Source organism: Ictalurus furcatus, chromosome 1, assembly GCF_023375685.1.
Source record: "Ictalurus furcatus strain D&B chromosome 1, Billie_1.0, whole genome shotgun sequence".
NCBI classification, from domain to species: Eukaryota; Metazoa; Chordata; class Actinopteri; order Siluriformes; family Ictaluridae; genus Ictalurus; species Ictalurus furcatus.
The window spans coordinates 14,014,795-14,032,463 of NC_071255.1; the positions used below are offsets into that span (position 1 = coordinate 14,014,795).

Sequence of the window (17,669 nt, forward strand, 5' to 3'; positions counted from 1 at the left end):
GGATTTTAATGGATTCTTGGCAGTTTAGTCTTTATTGCCAAGTGGAAAAAAGATGCAATGTAATAAATGAGTCAGGAGGTGCTGAGTGCTGATGTGGATTAAAACAAGCATGTAAGCATAGAATTCAAGCATATGTTATTTCAGTTTGAATTGAGATTAGTGTTATTGTATCTTGACTGAGATCAGTACCCGTCCTTGCAGAATAAGAAAAGAAAAAAAAAAGAATCGTGTCACTCAAGGCCACGTGATTCTGAATCAGTATCTAAAATCAGTGTCACATTCCGATATCTGTCTGAAAGTCCTGTGAATTTGCCCCTTAATGCATTACTGTTACTGTTTTTCCACTTTGTAAGAGCTCTGAAAGGTTTAGCTGTTTTCCCCAGTGACCACCTTAATCTCTACGATTATTAAAAATTCATTATAATTCCACTGAAATGAGCACATGCTGGAGTAATGAGGCAGAGCAAGAGAGCTGGGTGAAGCACAGAGCAGCACACAGTGATCTATATCCAGCAAAATGGCCTGTGCAAAGAGGAAATTGGGTGTGGATCAGGATGTAACTCGATTCAGGTTTCATCTGGATGATGAATTAAATTATATGCATTAAATGTTATGCAAATTATGGATAAATAGCGTAGCATGGAAATGTAGAAATGATTTGAATTTGAAAGAACCAAGCTCTCAAGCTGTGCGTGAGATAAACATACATATGTATAGGTACTGTCTGAGTGTGCATCGTGTGTGTGTGTGTGTGTGTGTGTGTGTGTGTTTATATACACACACAGTGCTTCCACTAATATTAGCAGCCTTGGTAAATATGATCAAAGAAGACTGTGAAAAATTGTCTTTATTGACTATTGTTTAACCTTTTGAGCTTTTGTAAAAATAAATAAATAAATAAAATCACAAAAATACTCCGCTCTCATGGATATCAAACAATTGCAAACAGTTTCTTTTATCAAAAAGAAATTGTTTAACCCTGACTTCCTGTTTCACAGGGGTATAAATATGAGGTAACACACAAGCCAAATTCCCTTAGTCATTCAATGGGTAAGACCATGGAATATAGCTGTGATGTGCAGCAAAAGGTTGTTGAGCTCCACAGAATGGGAAGTGGCTATAAGAAAATAGCACAAGCATTGAAAATGCCCATTTCCACCATCAGGGCAATAATTAATGTTATGAATGTTATGAACTTGGAAGAGGATGTGCCTATATTGTCTCAACGCACTGTGAAGAAGATGGTTCGAGTGGCCAAAAAATCTCCAAGGATCACAGCTGGATAATTGCAAGACGTTAGCGTCTTGGGACCAGAAAGTCTCCAAAACTACAATCTGAAGTCATCTACATCACCACAAGTTGTTTGTAAGGGTTTCAAGAAAAATGCCTCTACTCTCATCCAAAAACAAACTCAAGCATCTTCAGTTTGCCTGACACTACTGGGATTGGGTTCTATGGTCAGATGAAAACAAAATAGAGCTTCTTGTCAATAAACACCAGAGGTGGTTTTGGCACACACAGAGAGGTAGCTATATGGAAAAGTACCTCATGCCCATGGTTAAATATGGTGGTGGCTCTTTTTGTTTTTATGTTTTGGGGCTGTTTTTCTGCCAAAGGACCTGGACATTTTGTTAGGATACCTGGCATCATGGACTGTATCAAATATCAACAGATATTAAATGAAAACCTGACTGCCTCTGCCAGAAAGTTTAAAATGGGCCAGGGTTGGATCTTCCAGCAGGACAATGATCCAAAACATACATCAAAATCAACACAAAAATGGTTTACTGACCACAAAATCAAGGTCCTGCCATGGCCATCCCAGTCCCCTGACTTGAAACCCATAGAAAACTTGTGGGGTGAACTGAAGAGGAGAGTCCACCAGCATGGACCTTGAAATGTGAAGGATCTGGAGAGATTCTGTATGGAGGAATGGTCTCAGATCCCTTGCCATGTATTCGCCAACCTCCAACTGGCTGCAGGGCAGTATTCCAGTATGATAACAACTTTTGCCTTGCTAAAGAAGCTGAGGGTGAAGGTCATGGACTGGCCAAGCATGTCTCCAAACCCTATTGAGCATCTGTGGGGCATCCTCAAACGGAAGCTTGAGGAGCACAAGTTCTCTAACATCCACCAGCTCCGTGATGTCGTCATTGAGGAGTGGAAGAGGACTCCAGTGGCAACCTGTGAAGCTCTGGTGAACTCCATGCCCAAGAGGGTTAAGGCAGTGCTGGAAAATAATGGTGGCCACACAAAATATTGACACTTTGGGCCCAATTTGGACATTTTCACTTAGGGGTGTACTCACTTTTGTGGCCAGCAGTTTAGACATTAATGGCTGTGTGTTGAGTTATTTTGAGGGGACAGCAAATTTACACTATTATACAAGCTGTACACTCACTACTTTACATTGTAGCAAAGTATCATTTCTTCAGTAATTGTCATTTCTTCATATATATATATATATAGATATAGATATAGTGTGGTGTGTGTGATGTCATTTAGAATATTATGTGCCTGTACAAGGCAGCACCACAGGCTGCAGACAGCTTTGCTCTGCAGATTATCATAATTGTGTGAGGGATTCACTGGAGCTGAATGCAAACACAAAGCTCGGGAAGTGAGTGTGAAATTAAAGTGGAATTTACAATACCACCAACATGCCATACACACATATCAACCAACGAACAGAGTGTGCCTAATAGGATTTGCAGCTTAAGGAAGAACACACTCTCTGTCACTTTCACTATAGAACCATGCATGTTTGATTATTCTCTCCCCCCTCCCTTCCTCCCTATCAGCCCTTCTCTCTCTACTTCATTTATTCACTCAGTGTTATAATGACCTGCACAATCAGCCTAATTTTAATTGAAGACTCTGCATAATCAGCTGAATTTTTTGTACAATATTGTACAATAGCCTGCATAATCAGCTGAACTTTAATTGAAGTAGTACAGTAAACGTCCGACTCCCTCAGATCTTATTCTTCAATCCAATATTTATTTATGTAAAATGATACACTATGTTACAGGGATCCACTAGAACTACGTTAAATCATGAACAACAAAATTTAATGGCGAGAGATAATAACATTGGATTGAATATTGCAGAGTAATAAGAAAATATACCAGCTTGCAAAATGTGCAATTCAGCAATGACAACATTTATTAGCAGATTACTGTGTGTTTATATACGTGTGTGTGTATATATATATATATATATATATATATATATATATATATATATATATATATATATATATATATATATATATATATATAAAAGCTGGGTCAAAAGCGGTTGTTAAGTCTTAAGGTTCTTAATTTTACAGAGACGGATTACTGTGGAGTATGTAAATTCTATGTGATAAATTTTACTCTCAGATATGTATTGTGTCATAAAATTCAGAATAATGGTCTTTGCAATGTTTAAAAAGAGTAAACAGTCACCATGTTTGTGTGTGTATGTGTGTGTACTGTATGGTGATGATTATGCTGATTATTATTATTATTATTATTATTACTTTTTGTTTTCTCAGATTTTGCTGGTAGTTTTACACCTTAGGTTTTTATTGTCTGATAGTAAGAACGTTTTATTAACATTATTATTATTAGTAGTAGTAGTAGAAGTAGTATAGTTGTTGTTGTTGTTGTTGTTGTTGTTGTTACTCAGCTTAATATTAGATAAAAAGATAGATATTTTTGTTCTTCATTGTTAAATGTTTTTGCCAGATAGAAAATGAACATAAATGGCAATAAGCAGAACATTTTATAAACTAATTACAGCAGAAATACAAATTCATCTCTGCAGCAAGAGGGATTAGAATAATATACTTTTTTGTTTGTTGAAAAATTTTTTGTCTTTCATATTCATTTTTTATGAGAATTATAAGAAATAAGAGATTTATGAGAAAATAAGAAAGGTGAGCCATAGACACATGTGGCATGTTCAGCTTGTTTCATACTTATGTATTTACTTAATCATACGGTACGTCTTATCCGAGGCTGTACACCGTGTAAGCTGTATGTAATGTGTGTAGCATGTTTGTGTCAGCACATTTATCCAGCTGCCTTTCACTTTCAATTATTGAGTTTCTTGCAGGTTTCTTGGGGAAGGGAAAAGAACACGCACTGAATGATTTGAGAGCACATGTGCTTTCTCGTCCTAATGGATCTGTACGGTGTGGGGTATTGATGGGTGGGTGGACTGATGGATGGATGAATGTGTTGGAGTATGCCAAAAGTCCAGAGGAGCAAATTAAAGCTGAGCAAGGTTGAGAGGAGTCATTACCCAGGAGAGGTAGACTGATGATGTGGTGGCAGGGAGAGATCAGTGCACAGGTCAGCCATATTAAAAGTCTTCAAATGTGAACAACTATTCATACACTCCACCCACTGGATCCAGTAGGTACATGGGGTTTGCTTGTATCAGAAACTACTCAAACCGTTATATTTATTTATTACTGTTATTATGACGACTTTAGTTTATATAGTATAATAGCAGATTATTATTTACTGTTGTATCTGTGGTGTTGATTTGTCAGCATAGTGTCAAATATATCATATCATATATATATATATATATATATATATATATATATATATATATATATATATATATATATATATATATATATATATTGCAGCTTCATACCTTCATGGGTTTTTTTTTTTGGTTTTTTTTGCAGCTTTCCAGGATAAACTGACCACTGTGTGTCTCTTCTTTTATTTATTTTTATTATATATTTTTTTTTACCTCAACACTGCACCAGAAGGTGCCTCATAACCTCATAAAGAAAGACACAAAGCAGGAACATCAATAAAATGTTTGCTTACAATGGTATGTTCCCCTTGGTTTTGGTGTTAGTGAGTGGACAATGGCCTGTAAAGCTTTGTGAAATTAAAGACACTTTAGTCTCGTGGGGGCTGGAGACATTGCAAGGACAAGCACAAACACTGCCATGCCTAAACGCTTTCCCTCTTAAACCCATTCTAATTTCCTGTAGTCCACGTACTTTGAGCATCCAGAGGAGTAACAGCATCTCAAGCGAGTCTGCAAAACAGATAATGCTTGTTTTTACTGCATATAATCTGTTATCTGTCCTTGCAGCACACAGATGCATGCTTCACTGGCTTCTTATCTGATGACTTTTCATCTATCCAGCAGGGTCTACATCCATGGTACTGTACGCTTGCTAACAATCAGATGTCGCTGACAAGAATACGTTTTTCCCCATTGCTGCTCTTACTTTAAGCTCCGCCTTCACGGGGCATTTTATTGACTTCTAAATTTAACACTGTTTGTTGCCTTTTTTCTGATTTTATTCCATCCACCCTTAAGCCAGACTTTCTCCTTAGCATCTCCAGGCATGAATTCTTGATTGACATCACTTCTGGCTTTACGAGACTAAACAAAGCCTCAGTCTGACTCAGAGTCACTGCTGAAGAAGGGCTCATCCTTTCAGGCACAAAGCAGCCACACATTCAGGCTGCGTTCTTGTATGGAGCAGTCTTTTGATTAATACTGTGAAACAGAAAAGAGCAAGGAAACGAAGAGAGATGAAAATAAAAGCATGCGTTAGTCTTCCTCTGCTTATTACAAAAAAAAAAGAAATAATAGCTTCAGTCTTAAATTGCTTATAATCATTTATCTTGTAAAAGTATAAACAATGACAGAATCTTATAGACAGCGCTGTGTATACATGCCCATGCTGTAGGATTCAAGCTTTACATACTTAAACAGTTAAGTAATCATGACTAAACATTACGTAAAATGTCGCGTTTTGGACCCAAAAATCCCCATAAATCACAAATCAAAGTTTGTTTAACTTGTTTACTTACAAAATACATAAACAAGATTTCAAGTGTTATGAAAATCATGATTTATTAAAATAGCTCACTCTGGATGTTCTTTTATGTGATTGGCCATGAAAGGAGTTCCACCTGGCAACAAGAGAACTAATGCACTGATTGGTAGATAATTATAGAAAGAGGTCCTCTTCATCTCGTCTATTGCTGGTACCGGTGTAGTGAAGTTCAAGAGTTCATCATGAGTAGGAGAGACGACTCTGTGTGTGTGTGTGTGTGTGTGTGTGTGTGTGTGTGTGTGTGTGTGTGTGTGTGTTTACAAAGAAATGGCAGTCATATGAAAGATGCTTTGTAAATAAAGTTTATTTTTTTGCTAAAAAGTGTTAATTTATCCTATGTGTGGAGACTTTTGGGACACCCTGTATTGAAGTACACCTGAAATAACACCAAGTTAAGTGAACTTAATTATTTAAGGACACAGGTTCCCGCTACCCGAGTTAGATTCGTGTTCAGTAAACTATGAAATACACTATATGAACGCCACGTTAAGTGAACTTGACTAAGTATATTATATGAACGCCACGTTAAGCGAACTTGATTAAGTATATTATATGAACGCCACATTAAGTGAACTTAATTAAGTACACTATGTGAAGGCCACGTTAAGTGAACTTGATTAAGTATATTATATGAACGCCACGTTAAGTGAACTTAATTAAGTACACTATGTGAAGGCCACGTTAAGTGAACTTGATTAAGTACACCGTATGAAGGCCACGTTAAGTAAACTTAATTAAATATATTATACGAACGCCATGTAAAGTGAACTTACTTAATTAAGTATACTATACAAACGCCACGTTAAGTGAACTTAAATATACAAGTTTTAGGAGACCCCATTACACAATTATATTGAGGGAGCGAGTTTACTTAGTCAGTTGAGTACAGTGAACTTGTTGGGGTTTTCAGTGTTCAGCAGTATGGAGTTTCCTGTTTAACAGGTATTTGTTCTGTGTATGTTTGGTTTATTTTCAGAGCGTCTTCTTGATGACTTTTTGCTGACTTATCCAGTGTTCATGTCTACCAGTGACCTTTGCCAAGCGCTTCTCGGACAATATCCTTTTCTTATCCTAATACGCGAATATCCGTAGCTGTCTTTACTCTTATGCTCTAGGTTCTGAGTATATTAATGGAAGCAGTCTTGTTTAAACACTATTTGCATATCTAATTAGAGTGCATAGGGTTTCTGTCTGAGACACCGTGTGCATATCTAATGACGCATAGTTTTTCTTCCAGGCTTTCCCCACTTCCAGAAAGCATGCAATTAAAACTGCACTCTTCTCAGTAGTGCAGTACACAGTATGTACCCTCAGGCTCTTCCAAATCCTTGCTTGCATTTGTGTAGAAGCACCTAGAAGCTTTGTAACACCTTTCTGCTTTGATGCCTTAACTGTTCTGTCGCCCACCTATTGTTTGAAGCGAGGCAGGATGAAGGAAGAAGGGAACGAGACTCTGCTAAGGAAGCGCAAAGTCCTGCACGTGCTTTCCCAGTGGATCGCACTCTGTCCTGACACTCTGCAGGAGGGCGAACACACCAAACTATTTATGAAGGTACAGTAAGAGCTATTAATGTGGTTAGTCAGACAGTGTGGAAATGTCAGCGCTCTCAGCGTTCAGAATTGTTTGTGCCGGAGACACAGCATGTTTTGCTAATGAGGTGAGGTGATGTTGAAACGTAAATGTAGCTTGGGGTTTCAGTCTCGCATTATTTGCCAAATGAGTGTTACAGTGCTAAACAAACAGCATGCCACTTCCATCGATTGCAAGTCATGCCTAAAGGGGGGTTTGTCTCACTATTACAGACGCTGTATCGCTATGTTCTGGATGACCTATATGAATACCCAACTCTGGAGAAAGAGGTGAAGGTGCTCCAGAAACTTCTCCGCATGCAGCGCAGACAGTAGGTGCTCTCCAATCCACTTAGCTAGTATGTAGAACCCAAACGACACCTCCTGTAGACCTGTATTCATGACTGGCGTGTTTAATACCAGTCTGAATAAGGACAGATGTTGGGATGTTTCTGTGTGTTGACTACATAATTATCGGCAAAGCAGTGGCACTGGAAATAGATTCATGTCCCTCTTCATCAGCATTGGGAACAAGTGGGCCTATTCATATATCAAAAGAACAAAAATGACACTCTTTATAAGAGAAGCATCTCTGAATGAATCTTGCCAAGATGTGAAGATTTCCAGAATTCTCTCCATGTCTGTAGTCCAGGAGACACAATGAAAGAAAGCAGAATTTCACTCAAGAAACAGAAATAGCATGAGAAAATAAAACACTACTCATTCGCTCTTTTTTTAATCCAGCATGTAGACAAGGCAGACTGTCCTCATTCAGCCCCTGTACATTTGTACTCAGCATGGAAGTCCATTAAAACTTTTAAAACATTTAAATCATGCTCTTGTTTTTTTTAATAAGCACAGGTGAAGATCAGCAGGACTATTCCATGTCTGTTTATTCTAACCAAGCAAACCATGTGTGTTTTAATAACTATCGTACGTTACTAGAAATGAACGGTGATCCTGATTGAATTTTTTTTTTCTTCCATTCGTTTCCAACATGCATTGAAAGTGCTTTCATGGATCTTGACGATGACGTAATCCTCTGCTGGATTGAACATCCTACACTCCTTTCTGGCTGCACCAAATTCTCTCCGCCCCCTTTCTACCAACACGACACCAAATCGCTGCCTTGTCAGCTGATCCGCAGCCAATCGCTCTCAGCTAACAGGCAGTCAGCAGCTCCACAGTGGCTTTGTGTTTATTTGAGAGAGCCTTACTACACCCATTTCCTCTGACTAGTCAGGCTGTGTGTCAGTCCTCAGAAGGTTATTGATAAGAACCTTAAATAGAATACACTTACACATCTTGTGTGCATAAACTAAAATCTCGCACATTGCTAGTTATTTATGTAAGAAATTATTTTGCCACTTAACTGAGGATGATATGGCTCTCATTTGTCTGAGAGTTTATACCGATTAAAGTGTCTTATACCACACAGCTGTTGAATGCTTGATTCGAAATGGTCAGATTAATAAAAACAGCATGACTCAGACAGTAGTACGGCTGCAAAGTTTATATCAGTGTGTTCAGGCTGAATCCCAATTCACCTACTTATACTACACTAAAATTCTATACTCTTTTTGTGAAGCAAAAGTACATACGTTTCAGTGTGTAGCAAAAGAGTATGCAAAAAAAAAAGTACTGGGACATACTGACACATCATGTATCAGAAGAGAACATTGTTGCCTAGTTACGCATGCTGTCACCGTAAACAAACTCCTCGTTGCATTTAAGCTTTGCTTCATTCATTATTCCTTATATAATTGATACTATAGCATTTAATTTACCATTCCCTTGATTTATTATTTTCCACTTTTCGTTCGAATTCAGTGAAGCAAAACGTCACAAAACTCCGTGGGCAATATTAGCTGAAAAAGTGTCCAGGGATTCACACTTTGAAAACCTATCTGAAATAGTAGACCATCCGGGTACCTTTGGGATACTCATTTCTACATACTACTATTTGGGACACACTAATTCTGATCTCGTATACTATTTAGGATGGATACTAGGCGAATTGGGATGCATCATTCTAATATGTTATCGTTTCTATAGTAATAACTTCCAAATACAAGTATTTTGGACAATCCACATAAACATATATTTTTTTTTTAGAAATGTGTGTAATTACTTAATTACTAAGCTTTCTGCGAGGAGATGTTTATTTAACATTTATGGAAGGAGGCTCCAGTGCCAGTGCTTTATAACAGTCAGAGGTAAGATAAGATCGATCAGAGTAAAGTACGTTTATTGATCCCCTGTAGGGGAAATTTAAATTGACACAGCAGCACAAGTAGGATGAGTAGCATCAAAGAAAGAAAGAAAATAATTTCCATAAATACCCATACAATAGAAATAATAGAAACAGTAAAACAGATCTGTGTGTATATACATATGCTAGAGTTCTATTTGTGTATGTACATGTGCAATATCTTCAGTATTTATATACATGTGCAAGGTCTGTGAAATGAAAGAGACTCAATCAGTGGAGTAGGAGGTACTGGGTAAAGCTTTAAACGTAAGTTTTCTGACACTGGAAAGTCTTCAAGACTTAATAATAAGATGAAGAAGAATAAGAAGAAGAATGAGCAGGAGAATAATAAGAAGAAGGAGACTAACAATAATAAGAAGGAGGAGAAGAAGAAGGAGGATAATAATAAGAAGAAGGAGAAGAATAATAAGAAGGAGCAGAAGGAGAATAAGAAGAAGAAGGAGAATAATAATAATAAGAGGGAGCAGAAGGAGGAAAAGAAGGAGAATAATAATAAGAAGTAGGAGCAGAAGAAGGAGAAGAAGAATAAGAAGAAGAATGAGCACGAGAATAAGAAGAAGAAGGAGAATAACAAGTAGGAGCAGAAGAAGGAGAATAATAAGAAGGAGCAGAAGGAGAATAATAAGAAGAAGAAGAGGGGGAGAGGAAGGAGCAAAAGAAATAGAAGAAGAAGAAGAAGAAGGAGCTACTTTGTGGTTTCTCAGTAACCAGACAAGCTTCATTTCTGTCTTGTTAGCTTCAAGTGAGAGGAAAAGAGAGGCTGGCGAAGGAACGATTGTTTATAGCTGCTATAACATTAGATAACAGGAACGTTCCATAACAATATCTATAGATATCTACGAATCAAATGATCAGGTAAAAATGGTTAGTGTTGGTTAATTACTGTAAGGATTGCTGTGGTGTAAAAGGAATCAAACACTACACTGCATTCAGTTATTGTAGAATAATTAACTACAGGATGGTGACAGTAATGCAGAATCATGTTCACTACCCCATCACTGATTCCTTTCCTGTACCAGCATGCCCTATGATGCTGTATTCCATACTACTTGAACATGTCCTCTTCCGACACTTCAGTTATGATTAACATACAGGTTTGATTCTTGTGTGAAAATTGCTTTCCAGTGATGATGATGATTCTAACGTTAACGATACAGTATGCTCACAAAATGGAATATTGGGGGGAAAAAGCATTGTTGGGCTTTACATCCAATGATGAATGTCTTTTATCTGATCATATGAAGACCTGGCTTGTAATTTCAAGTTTTTCATTTTTTTTTCCCCTTCTGCCTCAGCACGGTGGATGATTATTCTCCTCAGAGGAAGGTGAGCTAACCTACATGCTTGTTCTCTGCTCATTTAAGACACTGATAAAACACAGATGAGGCTGAGTCTAAAGGTTTATGCTGTGCGTTTGTTTATGTACTGAGGTGTTTACACTTGAACTCTTGAAGTAGGGCTTTGAGTGTGAATTAATAGGGTGATTCCATGAGTGGGGTGTGACTTATCACTCAAACTCTTTGAAATTCTTCTTCTTCTTCTTCTTCTTCTGCTTCTTATTCTCCTTCTTCTTCTTCTTCTTCTTCTTCTTCTAATTATTATTATTTTCATTATTCAACACTGTTTCTAAGAAATAAAATGCATTTAAGTATACAAAAATGTGTTAACTCATTTCAGACAATATCATCTTTTTCTACAAGGTTTCTTTACTAAAAATGGCTGCATTTTGCACCTAAATGAGGAGCAGTATATTGAAAGTAACAGGGTTTTGTTTTCTTAGCATAGAATTAGCAAATAAACAAAATGAGGTTAACTAGCATCAATGATAACGACATAATAATAATAATGACATTCTAATGATACTTAAAATTCTTATACTTTTTTTTAATTTCAAAGTGATGTCATCAGTCAGTGTAACAATATCAGTGAAAATTATGGGGGGAAAAGAATGAAAGGGGCTTGCTCTTCTTCTTCCCATGGTCTTCAGGTTTCAAATTCAGATTGCAGGGCTTCTTGTTGAGCATGTGTCTTGTTGAATATTCTAACAGCATTTCATAGGGGTGAATGTGTTTATGTGAAGGGTTGGGTGAATGATGTGGGACACTACAGTGTACAACTCGTAATAAATGTTGGAAGACAATGTTTCGAGCATGAGATATTAAATGTATTCACACTATAATGATGTGTTTTAATGAATATACAGTAGTTCAAGCTAAAGTGTATTATGTATAATGGGCTGGGACAGAGAAAATAGCTGTTTTCTAACATGCAGTAAATGTAGGCTTTGTTCTTTGTTAAGCTGAAACATGCACAAAGGTTGTTCTGAAGGACGCGTTACCTGTGTTTAAAATGTCTTTCACCTTGACTTCGAATGCGTACATGTTAAATGTGGTGTCAGTGGGACACACATGGCACCCTAACCATGGAATCACATAATAAATGGATTTAAACTGTCAAAGCGTATAAAACTAATCTCTGTAAAAATAGTTCTTAAACTGTCATTCAGATGCATTCATCAACATTATGGTCTCTAATTTAAGTTTATGCCACATTTGACTTGCATTACATGATCATTTCTACCTAATTTCTTTAAAGTGGCCCTGCAGCTTTCTGTCTCAGAGTCTTTCTTTGAGCTGTGTCTCGATGCGCTGACGTTGTTTTCCTCACAATCATTCTCCCCAATGCTGTTTTTAACCCCCTTTGTCAGAATAAAGCACTTTCCCACCAGCTGAGCCTGAAAGAGACCTGGCAGCCTACGCGAATGGCCCAGAGGCAGAATAAGGAAGGTAGGCTTCTAAAATATTCCCTCTTCTTTTTGTCTTCTGGCTCACTGTGTCCTTGTTCAACAGGGACAATCTACAGTATAGAGCTTAATATATAGACACTGTAGATTTAAAGTGGGTAAGGGTTCTCACCAAAAATTGATTCTAATCAACTTTATAATTGATTGTGCCTGTGTAATGATGAGTGCTGTCTGGATGAGGTGTGTGTGTATATATATGTACTGTATATGTGTGTGTGTGTTCGTTCTCAGTTCTGTGTCACGTGTATGTGACCATGGATTCATATGTGAGTGTGAGGACACACAGTGAGGTAACGGCGCAGGAGCTGCTGGCTGCCATAGCTGACAGATTAGAGTGTACAGAGGACGACATGGTGCTGGTGGCCATCACCTATTCCAGAGGTACAAATCTACAATATTTATACAGCTATGTGGACCATTGGCTAAACGTGTCATTAATTTACCCCTATATCAGTTTTCCAGAAACGGAAGGTAGTACGTGTTAGCATTGAGAAATATTAAACGGGACTGCCCTCTGCTGGAGAACATCAAGTATGTGCGTGTGTCTCTGTCTTCAGGGAAGGTGCTGCTCCAGCCCCAGCAGTGTGTGTACTCGGACTCCCTCGGTGCTGTGAGCAGGCTGTGCGTGTGCAGGAGAGACCTGACGGAGATCACAGTAAGAGACTATCGCTTGGTGTTCCACTCTGAAGTTGAATGCTATATATAACTCGGGCCGTTCTGCTCAGTAACTGCTACATCTCTCACATGACCTCCAACCAGAGCCTCGTCACAGATAATGGACAGACACAACAGCCAACAGTCAGGATGCTGAGTATGAACACGTGGGACATAGCCATGGCTCTGACTAACTGTGACTGGAGTCTCTTCAGAAATCTGCAGGAGGTATGATGACCTCTCTCACTCAAACGCTCTTATATAATTCTTCTTGCCAGGGTACCAAATGCATTAAAGAGATACAAATAGTGCTGAGTGATTAAACATCATTTTCACAAGATTACTGTTAGTGATTTTCTGTACAATATTTCCGTTTTTTTGGATTACAGTAACATTTTTTTAACCTGTGAGCCATAAAATTTACCGTCTTAAAGTTAGACCGAAGAAGTGGCTTCTTATTCATTATGAGACATATTCAACATCAGCAATTTAAGTTATATAAATAGATACACAGGGATTTGTGTAATGCAGTCAGATTGTTTTTTGTTTTTAATTGCCTGTGAGCAGTTTAGCAACTACAAAATTTGTGCACTTTAGTTAGTTTCTTGCACTCTTGGGAATCCGTATAATTATTTATTTCAGGTTTTGATATTGGTATTTCAAAAAATGATATGTATTTTTTGTGTGTAGCTACACTGCTCACTACATTAATCTGAGGGTGAAATATTGAGGCCATGACAAATAAGTTGGTGGTGGACACAAACACAAACACACGCATGCACACACACATACAACTGTCTGAGCAGCACCATATCTCCATAATTAACTCCTTATTTATTTCTAAGATCCTAAGTACTGATTTACTGACTTGACAGAATGTCATTTAAGATACAGTCTCAAAAAAAAGGAGCGACTTTCCTTGGGTCTTAATATTGTGTAACTAAGTTTGCACTAAATTCATGTACTCTAAGATTAAAGTATTGGCCCACTCGGATTAGTCACCATTAAAAGCAATCTCACTGTTTCTCATGCTCTCAGTATGAACAGTAGGACGTAAACGAGTAACAGCGTCATGCCCATTTTAACGTCAAATTTTCAATATGCATGCTTTTTTTTTAGTCGAGATATAAAAGAAAAACAATTTCAAGTAGTAATTTTACTAATAGTTAAAGTAGTGAAGCAATAACCAGTCATCACCCCAGAGAACATTATTACTATTTAGCTCTTCGTTGCCAGTAAGGGGAACCGAGGAGCATGCTTCCACCATTTCAACATCTATACTGAGCATTCTTGACTACGTATACCACGGCACTGTTGAATTCCTGATTCCGATTGGTCAGAAAGTGTTGATTAGGCTTTGACGGAAGCTTTGCAACAAATCACAGGTTTATATTAATGGGCTCATTCTGATGTCATTCAGTTTCTATAGTCACAATCTACACAGGAATTGTGTAATGGCAGATCCTCCATGTAAACTGATCCAAAATGAATGTAGTTGTTAATGTGGTGCAGTTTTCTATTAGGTGACGTCTATTTCACGTTTTTGTCCAGCACCAGCGCAGTTTGTAGCAGTCAGAGGTAAAGTTGTAGGTTTAAGCAGAGGGTTTCTGTTTTTTATTAAATACAAAAGAAAGGAAAAAAAGAGAGGATAGTGAGCAAGCAACTTTTTACAGGTGTTCTAACAGGAGCTAACATGTTTTGCAGATGTTCCCCAACATGTTATGTAACTATATAAATGGATAAAACATATAATTAGCAAAATTGCCGCATCACACCAGCCCTTTATCATTTTTCTCTAACAGCATGCTTCATCATGTTTTAATCCTTAAATAGTAGATAATTGACTAACACGAGTCACCCGTCTTTTCCTTGTCCGTACAGCAAGAACTGGTTTATTTCACACTGAGCCGCGATTCTTGCTCTGGCCACACAGTGGCGCTGGAGCTGCTGCTTCAGCGCTGCAACGAGGTGCAACAGTGGGTGATGACTGAAGTGCTGCTGTGCCCCACGCTCTGCAAACGTGTGCAGCTCTTTAAGAAGTTCATCAAGATTGCAGCCCAGTGAGTAAACCGCCAACGCACAACTCTAGTGTTATTCAACACAAACTCCATCTACCACATCTGTAGCACATACACCTTCAGAGCTTAGTTTACACACCGCTTTGACTGAGAATTCATTCAGTTCAGTCTCGGGGAGTTTCTCTTTGCCACCGTCGCATCTGGCTGGCTCATTAGGGATACATGCATACATTTAAAATCTATATCCTGAATTGATGTTTCTGTAAAGCTGCTTTCGGACAATGTCTCTTGTTAAAAGTGCTCTACAAATACAACTGAATTGAATTCAAACCTTCTACAAAATGATATGTTTTACCTCGAGGTTTAATACTGCCCTTAGAGTTCAATTATGTGTGAGTTTTAAATAAGCACGATTTGTTTATTACTCAGTTAGACGGAAGCATTCTTTATTGTATAATAAATGATTAATTACATATTAATTGCACATACGGTACGGATGCAGTAGGTCGAGGTATGCATGAAAAAAGCTGAAGTATTATGCTCTATAATATTATCTTATAGGTCTTATGTAAGAATACTTTTTATGCTTGACACATTTTCACATCTGTTTCTCACTCCTAGCTGTAAAGCGCAGAGGAACTTGAACTCATTCTTTGCCATTATAATGGGTTTGAACACTCCAGCCGTCAGCCGACTGACTCAGACGTGGGAGGTATGGAGGCAGATCTCACAATCGATGCCTACACACGTGCTCTTCCATTGTAGAATTGAGATTATTCTTGTATTTCATTATTTTACAATCTCCCCATTTTCCTGTCTTTTTTTATTTTTATTTTTTTTTAGAAAGTTCCTGGGAAATTCAAAAAGTTGTTCTCTGAGCTTGAGAGCCTGACAGTAAGTAACTGTGTAAAATGTTCAGTAGCTTCACATGATGATAGCAGTGCCTCTGCGGTTGCTAGACAGTGGTACAGAGTGAAGCCATATGTGCAGGGAATATGCCACCAATCACTTACTTACATAAATGAGTACATAAACACGTCTAAACATAGCTTATGACACAGAAATAACACTGTGTATTTTCAGGACCCATCCTTTAACCACAAAGCCTACAGGGACGCCTTCAAGAAGATGAAGTCTCCCAAAATACCTTTCCTACCTCTGCTACTGAAAGGTGCTTCCGTAACCTTCATCTCACACCTTTAGCATAAAATATTGCTCTCTGGCGTGGAGTTCGGTGCCCTAAACAAACCTTTTGTCTCCTGCTAGATATTACATTCATTCACGAGGGAAACAAAACGTTTCTTGATAATCTGGTCAACTTTGAGAAGCTGGTAAGTTAGTTAATGACAAACCTGTAATCACTCACTTATTTACACAGACCTCAGCAGAATGCACTTAATACCGACGTGATGCTTCTAAACTGTTCTTAACTCCACCTTCCAGCACATGATGGCAGACATGGTGCGGGTCATAAGACACTGTCAGACAGACCACATGGGTAAGTATCAGTGCTGAATCTGAATATTTGACCAATTTTAAGTGAATTTTAGCAAAATAATTTAGAATTCACGGTGTTTCCATCAGTGAATGCTGATGGAACAACAGGTGGGAAAGGTGATGTAATGAAGTGTGCCAGTCAAAAACAGTCAGAGAGACTGACATTTAATGCCATCAGTCTGGAGTTGCTATATTTAGCTGTCATGATAACAATAATAATAATAATAATAATAATAATAATAATAATAAGGCAGGGTGGCACAGCTGCAGAGCCTCAATTGCTATCCTCAGGTCACTGTCAGTGTGGAGTTCCACATGTTCTCCCTGTGTCTACATGGGTTTTCTCCAGGTTCTCCCATTTCCTCCCAGCTCCCAAATACATGCAAGTAGGTTGATTGGATGCTTCTGGGTGTGTTCCCGCCTCACACCTGCTCTTGAGTTAAGCTACAGATCTCCCACAACCTTGACCAGGATAAAAGTTACTGAAGATGTATGAATTGATGATAATAAATCATCATCATCATCAACATCATTGGGGGGCACGGTGACTTAGTGGTTTGAATCCTGCCTCCACCCTGTGTGTGCTGAGTTTGCATGATCTCCCTGTGCTTCGTAGGTTTCCTCCAGGTACTCTGGTTTCCTCCCAAATACTAAGACATGCGTTGTAGGCTGACTGACATTTCCAAATTGTCTGTAGTGTGTGAACTTGTATGCAATTGTGCCCTACGATGGGTTGGCACCCCGTCCAGGGTGTGTCCCACCTTGTGCCCTGAGTTAACTGGGATTGACTCCAGGCTCCCCTGCAACCATGTGTAAGATAAGCGGTACAGAAAATGCATGGAGAATTTATATGTTTTGTGAAGGTCACTTTACAAGTAATTATAAGTGAACAAGCGTATAAAATCAAAGTATTCAATTAATATATGCTGGAAGAGGATTCAATTAAGCTAGAAAAGGAAGGGGGAAGAATTATAAGGGGGAAAAGGTAGG

The 17,669-nt window shown here is 38.2% G+C and overlaps 1 protein-coding gene across 3 annotated transcripts in view; it reads left to right on the forward strand.

Moving 5' to 3' along the window:
* Positions 1-17,669, forward strand: part of rapgef5b (Rap guanine nucleotide exchange factor (GEF) 5b) — a 48,515-nt gene that overhangs the window by 29,443 nt on the left and 1,403 nt on the right. For all 3 annotated transcript variants that reach the window (XM_053627589.1, XM_053627598.1, XM_053627607.1), the window contains exons 12-25: positions 6,843-6,921; positions 7,274-7,418; positions 7,670-7,767; positions 11,003-11,033; positions 12,415-12,493; positions 12,742-12,891; positions 13,068-13,165; positions 13,270-13,392; positions 15,046-15,224; positions 15,804-15,894; positions 16,026-16,076; positions 16,266-16,353; positions 16,449-16,513; positions 16,626-16,680. In XM_053627589.1, the coding sequence (XP_053483564.1) occupies positions 6,843-6,921; positions 7,274-7,418; positions 7,670-7,767; positions 11,003-11,033; positions 12,415-12,493; positions 12,742-12,891; positions 13,068-13,165; positions 13,270-13,392; positions 15,046-15,224; positions 15,804-15,894; positions 16,026-16,076; positions 16,266-16,353; positions 16,449-16,513; positions 16,626-16,680 (1,332 nt within the window). The remainder of the gene's footprint in view (positions 1-6,842; positions 6,922-7,273; positions 7,419-7,669; positions 7,768-11,002; positions 11,034-12,414; positions 12,494-12,741; positions 12,892-13,067; positions 13,166-13,269; positions 13,393-15,045; positions 15,225-15,803; positions 15,895-16,025; positions 16,077-16,265; positions 16,354-16,448; positions 16,514-16,625; positions 16,681-17,669) is intronic.